Source organism: Lycium ferocissimum, chromosome 10 (genome assembly GCF_029784015.1).
Source record: "Lycium ferocissimum isolate CSIRO_LF1 chromosome 10, AGI_CSIRO_Lferr_CH_V1, whole genome shotgun sequence".
Taxonomy (NCBI): Eukaryota; Viridiplantae; Streptophyta; class Magnoliopsida; order Solanales; family Solanaceae; genus Lycium; species Lycium ferocissimum.
In genome coordinates, this window is record NC_081351.1 from 62,834,758 (window position 1) to 62,841,491 (window position 6,734).

At 34.1% G+C, this 6,734-nt stretch overlaps 1 protein-coding gene across 1 annotated transcript; it reads right to left on the minus strand.

Annotated features, from left to right (window-relative positions):
• Positions 1-927: 927 nt before the first annotated feature.
• On the minus strand, positions 928-4,535 carry LOC132032513 (uncharacterized). The gene is made up of 2 exons (XM_059422141.1): positions 4,370-4,535; positions 928-3,028 (listed from the first exon to the last, which is right to left on the minus strand). Exon 2 carries the CDS (start codon positions 2,328-2,330, stop codon positions 1,623-1,625), a length of 708 nt encoding a protein of 235 aa, XP_059278124.1. The 5' UTR covers positions 2,331-3,028; positions 4,370-4,535; the 3' UTR covers positions 928-1,622.
• Positions 4,536-6,734: the final 2,199 nt, after the last annotated feature.

Genomic DNA, 6,734 nt, shown 5'->3' on the forward strand with positions numbered 1-6,734 from the left:
TAGTTTGTCCTTTTCTTTTTTCTTCTTTTTTTCCTTTTTTTGTCATTAACTCATTGATGCTTTATTCTTAAAAGAAAACTTCCTTACTCAACCAATTAAGGATTACATGATTTTTGACAAATTAAATTGTGTACAAGAAAAGAAAGATGCGATTATAAATATTTAATAATTATGGGATTGAGGAGTTGATCAGTGGTAAGCATCTTTTCTCTTTTCCATTCCACTTAATTAAGCAAATTGAATATAATTAAAAGGTTCTTTTTCTTTTATTTTCCAATATTTTAATCTATTAATTGTTTAAAAAAATTAAAATTTATTTTCTATTGTATAGTTGTGTTAAATCATTAAATCTAACTTTATATTTACAGAATAACCTTTTTTTTTTTTTTTTTTACTAAAAATAAGATCAAGAGAAATTTAATGGTAATTTAAGAATTACTAAAAAAAAAAATTGATCGATAGATTACTCTTCCGGTACCAAATGAGTTCTTCAAAGTTATTATCATCAGCATTTTAGATTATCTTTGTGCATAGTTATTTTTATTAGATGACATCATCACTATTAACATTTTTTTTTAGAATTTTTAAAGGGCTCAAAATTGATTATATTGACCAAATTGATTGTGTCAACCTAAGTAAAAATGAAATAAAGTTGGGGAAAAAATAAGACATAGAAAAAGGATATGCTATCAAAAAGGGTTTCAAAATATCTTGATTTATTGAAATATACTTTAATACATGAAGTAACAAATAGCAACCCTAAGGGCAATTTGAAAGAGCAAACCAATTTGGTTAGCCAACCAAATAGTTACAATGTAACTAATTACTACAAAACTCATTAGATTGCCCCTTATATATAGTAGTAATGTGTTTGCATATGTATATGTAAAGAATGCACGTAAATATTGAAACCCAAATGATTAGAACTTAGATATATGTATCGCTTAGAATGGATAGGAAACCATCAAATGATTTTCAAATTAGACTCAACGAAGGATAAATGATACATGAAACACGGAAAATGATTTTTCAAACTTGATAATCTCTTTTAAAACTGAAACGGTATGCGGAGTATATGCATGTATATAATTTTTGAGAGGAAATCAATATGGGGATACTGATTTTGAAGTTAAAAACAGAAATTGTTTTGGACTAGTTTTAAGATGAAATGGTTTTGAGATGACTTTGGATTTAAAGAGATAAAAACTAATTTCAAAAAATGTAGCAAGTGTTATAAAAAGGGATTTCAAAACCATCAAAGATTTAAGGTTTTTTGAAAGCCTTTTGGGCCCAAGCCCAACCTTAAATCAAATAAATTAGAGGAAATAGACTTAAACTTTAGTTTGAGAGAAGGTTTCTAAAGAAAAGAAGCACAACAAACACAGAGCAGCAAGCAAAAAAATACATAGCAAGCACATAACAATTCTAACGAAGATAACATTTAACCAAATTATGCAAAAGATCATGTCATAGTGACATGCAAACAAAGTAGCAAAACAACAACCATCAATCAAAATACTGTTTAAACATAGCAACACAACTCAACATCTAGGGGTTTAAAAAGTAAGTCTGAGTCTGAACTATAGCAGTATTCACATGCCCAATTTTTCAAGAAGGGCCTCCTACATTATGACAAACTTAGCAGTAATGGGGACAACATAGTCCACTCCAAAGAAGATATTCTTCAGTGTTTTGAGCGCATCCCTTATAGTTTGTTCCGACAACATCCTAAGATTAGCAATGTCTGACCCTGTCTCTTTAGTAATATACTTGATTTTATCAAGTTGTAAATATTGAGACAACACCAATTCCTTCAGACCATCTATCTTTGCATCCAAAGCAGTAAGCCTGGTAGGAAGATCACCGTCAGAAGGTAGAGGTTCAAGAGAAGCAGATGCTTTTATGTCGGATGAGGGAGGAGGCACAGGAACTTCAATATCTTTCTTAACCCAAGAGTCTCCTTCAAGCACATAACCCATACTTTTGATAGCTCTAGAATTGTAGCACTTGGTAATAGGGACACTAGGAAATTTGGCAAGTTTGATCTCACTAGCCTCAAGAAGTGTAGTTAACAACATGCCATAAGGAAGATAAGAGGAGTCTGGAGAAACCTCAATCATACAATTTATGATTAAAGAGGAAAGCTTGAGTTTCATTTTAGTGACAAGGCAGTAAGTGATGAGAGTGTCATGCTGAGTAAGGGTAGAGACAGATTCAGTTCTGGGAGAAATTGTGGTGGGGAGAATGTGAGCAAGGACCCTAGTTGTGAAACAAGATTCGTTAAGGGTAAGTTGGTTTGGAAGAGTCTCAGAAAAGGGTTCTGCAATCATCCCTATGGCTTGTTCATAGGAAATTCAAAATTTTCAGGCCACGAGTTTCTAAAAAGACCAGAGTACCCAGAGTAGTCACAGTCAAACAAGGCATCAAACATATCACAATCAAGAAAGATGTGCTTACCCAACACTAGAGATTCAAGTTCATTAGGATGAGAAGAGTGAAGATTTCCATAAAACATGTGAACAAGACTTTCATAACCTTTTGCAGGACCATGGAAGATGTTACTTCAACTTGAGAGTAAACATAAGGCTTCATGTTGCAGTGGAGAGATTCAAGCAGATTAAGATCGAAAATGCGATCAGGGTTCACAGATTTGTTTTTGAGGGCAATAAACAGACTAAAGTTTTTTGGTTTCCCAAATATTTACCCTAGTTTCATCAAAGCTATCAGGATCAATTTTCACTTTCTTAGGGGAATCAGGATAGTCAAAGTGAGAAATAGGACGCTTACCAAATTGTTCTTTAGACAAAGAATCTCCACCCTCTGAGAGGTCATGATCGGTAGAGTGTGAGCTGAGTTGTTTGAATTAATGTGAACAGGATCCATTTTGCAAGGAGTTTTGTTCTTAATACGAGAGCTTTTGCGAACAGGATAAGAAAAGTTTCTAGTAGCTTTAGCCATAGATGAAGAAAAGTTCTAGTAGCTTTAGACATGGAAATTTCTTCGTAGATCTTCTTTTCTTTTCTCTCAACTGTCAATTTTCAAGACACACAAAAACAAGTTTATAAATTCACAAGCAAAGTTAAATTTTGTAAATGAAAATTCTTATTTCACTTTAAAGATACAAAAGAAATTATAGAATAATTTGTATACATTATTATACATAGATATACATTGTTTATATATTATTATACAAATAAATATACACTACTTGATGAAAAAAATTATACCTTCCCTACCATTATATATATTGTAAAATTTATGTATCTCAGTGTATTGTCATGTATAACAGCCAGTGTATACACAAATATACAAGATTATACTTGAATATATAAAGTATATACATTAATCAACATCAAATATACAAAGTGTGTACACTTTATATAAAACTCTTTCCTCCCTTCGAAATTCAAAATATGTATATGCCAAATCTGAAAAAATTTACAAGTTATGACGACAGAGAAAGAGATACAAGCTTCATGTCCATGGCTAAATAATATAAAAAATTGAAACTTTCATCATATCTCTCACTCTCTCTTTTCTATTCATCGGCATGACACATTCATGATCTAGTCATCAAAGTAAAATGAACCATTTTGTGGCTCGTGGTCATCACACATCGGTGTTCTGGAAAGTAAAGTGGTAAAAAATCTTTTCGTGATTTGCCATCAGAAATCCTTACTTTACTCATATGTGTAGAGTGCATATAAATCAATGCTATAGACAATTTGCAATTTTTTTGGTTAGGTAGAGGAAGGTAGAATGAATATGTTTTCCTCAACTTTCTTTTTAATGTGTGTGTATATATATACACACCAAAATGAGGGGGGGGGGGGGGGGATAAATAATCAAAATCAAGAATAGATCTTCAAATAAGAATATGTCTTTTAAAGTATTTGATGACTGAAAAATGTTCTGTATATCAAATTTTTAAACAATCATACTCGGAACTTCCTCACTCCTGCATATCTTCTTATTATGTAGTTATATATCTAAGTTTCTGTTTATCTCCTCTTTTTTTTCTTTAATATGGATTCAGTCCAGTCAGGATTCTTGTTACACTGTTCATCTCTTTCTCTTAATCTTTACTCTTCATAACTTTCTTCTTTAACCACACCTCGGGCATGGCCAAACATTTCGTCCTTTATTATCTTTGGACATTTTTAATGGCCTCTCAAAACCTAGGAATATTTAGATTAATCCATCGAATTTATTAAGAATTAAGAGAATAACCATATACTAAGAGTAACAGATCCATGATAACGGAGAATTACTTAAACTTAGATTTATATAACATAGATTTGTACAACAAACAAGCTAATGATATACATAACTGGGAGAGTAATACAAAAACATAGTTATAAAAACTTACATGACTTAAAGATGGAGAGAGGTTTCCCTTTCGGGGAACCCCAAAAAATACTTCTCACACTAGGAGGATCATTGAAAAACTAGTACTATTTTATAATAAAGGTTTATATTACAAGGGTTTGAATTGAGAAGAAGAGTTGAGGCATTTGGTGAAAGGGAAGGGGAATGTTTTTTAAGAGAGATTTGGTTGCTGAATTAATTGATCGAGAGACTTGGTTGCTGAATTAATTGATGTCCTCTGTCTTCATAAGAGGTCTCTCTTTATAGGAGGTTCCGGACTTCAACTTGTTTAAGGAATATTTTTGACTTCAGCCGGGTGCGCTTTGGACCCCATCATCACGTGAAGTTTGCAGAAATGCTTTGTATTATTATCCTTGTTGATCCTATAGCTACTTTAATAAAGGCACTTTAGTAAAATTGTCCCGTTCTCCTTTGTTGCTTTCTTTATTGAGTCTGTTTTTGCTTTGTCTTAGTTGTCAGGATTGTATGTCTACTAATTTTTTTTTCATGTATCGAGATTATGTAGGTTTATAGAATCAAAACTCATTCCTGAATCGTCGTTTAATTTGGGTCTTGTGAATCTTGGAAGTGACTATCCTGGAAATTTCCATGGAAAGCTTCAGGGTCTGAACTATGTTTTGGAGACATTTCTGGACTAGGAGATAATTGTGGACTAGGATTTTTATTATATGCTTGTTTGATTTTTTTTTCTTGGAAAAAATTTCTAATGTCTGTTTTACTATGTGTAACGACCCGTTTTATCGTTACCGTGATTCATCCATTTTTTTCCCTCGTTGACCAATTCCTAAGTCTTGTTAGAACTATTTTGACTCGAGAAGATAGTTGGCATGACTTCCTAGGTATCGTTTTGGGCTTTGGAATGTTTTCTAGAAAAATTTGGCTTTAAGAGAAAATAGTTTGACCGGGAGTTAAGTTTTGGGTGAATGGATTTCATTCGGAGATCCATCAATTTCAAGAGATTCGTAGACTGATTTATGACGCATTAGTGGGACTGGATCGGCTCCCAATGCACTCGGGTGCATTTTGGGACTTAGTTTGGGAATGGCTATTGAGGTTTGGGAGTTGACTTAGTCAACGGTATCTCCGTTGGGAAATCCGAGGTAACAAGTCCGTTCGTAGTGTGTTTTTACATGTGGAATCATATTTCATTTGTTGAAATCGGACCTAGGATGATTATCGAAAATCGAGTTGGAAAGTTGGTTTTTGGCCGCTCGGGAGTTGACTTGACTTAGTCAACGGTATCTCCGTTGGGAATTTTGAGTGCGTGAATGAGTTTGTAGCGTGTTTTTGCATGTGTCTACATATTTGGTTTGTTGAAATCGGGTTCCGGATGAGCTTTCAGAGTTCCAGGGCGAAAAACCGAAAGACCGGGTCATCTGGTGTCTGGTGACCACTCCAGCGGACCCTTTACCATTGGGGCATCACCGCTACAGCATCTTTAGAGCCACTGCAGCAGTTTGACCGCTGTAGAGGTAGTGGTTGCCGCTGTGGCGGTCCCGCTAAAGAATGAAGTTGGGTCCAATATAAAAACCCTCATATCTCCCTCATTTTAAGTCCACATGAGGCGATTCAACAGCCAAAATTCAAGGAAATTTCATGAAGAATCCAATGGTGCCATCCAATCAGCATTTTGAGGTGATCTTGGCATGAAAATCGAGGAAACACAGAGACTATGTCGGATTTGGACCTCATTTAGGATACCTTCTCTCTTGGAAGCTTGGGGATGAATGGATTCTTGGTTATTTCTCAAGATTTTTCATATGGATAAGGTCAAAATCTAATGCTTAATAGTTTCCATTAATTAATCCATCATTTTAGCTTTTTAAAACCCTTTCTCTTCCAAAAATGTCTATGCAAAACCTAGGGTTCTTCAACCCAAATTCGGGGATTTTCTTAACAATGATGATTTTAAAAATTAATTGAGTGTTCCTATGATTTAAGTAATGAGTTTTTCCTTTTCGTATTGAATTTGGTATTTTGGTCATAAAATTCTCGTTTTGCCTTTGAGACCCGTGTTTCCTAAATTAAGGGTTGAAATTTAACCCGAATAGAAAGTAGCTAATATGGGTATCATTATTCATGGTTTCTTACATAGAATTCACATGTGATAGATTTTGGTTATTTGGAGACGCTTCGAAAGACAAGGCAACATGTGGGTTCGTGGCACCTGTTCGGCTGCCTGGTAGGTTATGGCTTCCCTTTCGGTAGACTCCGGTTAGTTTCATATATTCGTGTATTAGAAGGAACGGAGAATGCATGTATAAGAATTGGAGATTTGGGATGGAATCTTAGGATGGTATTGTTGGGTGATTTGTGTGTTCGGGCTTGTGGCTTGTAGATTCTTT

What these genes read in the sequence shown, in the direction of transcription:
- LOC132032513 (XM_059422141.1), bottom strand. Translation starts at nt 2,330, where the DNA reads ATGATTGCAGAACCCTTTTCTGAGACTCTTCCAAACCAACTTACCCTT.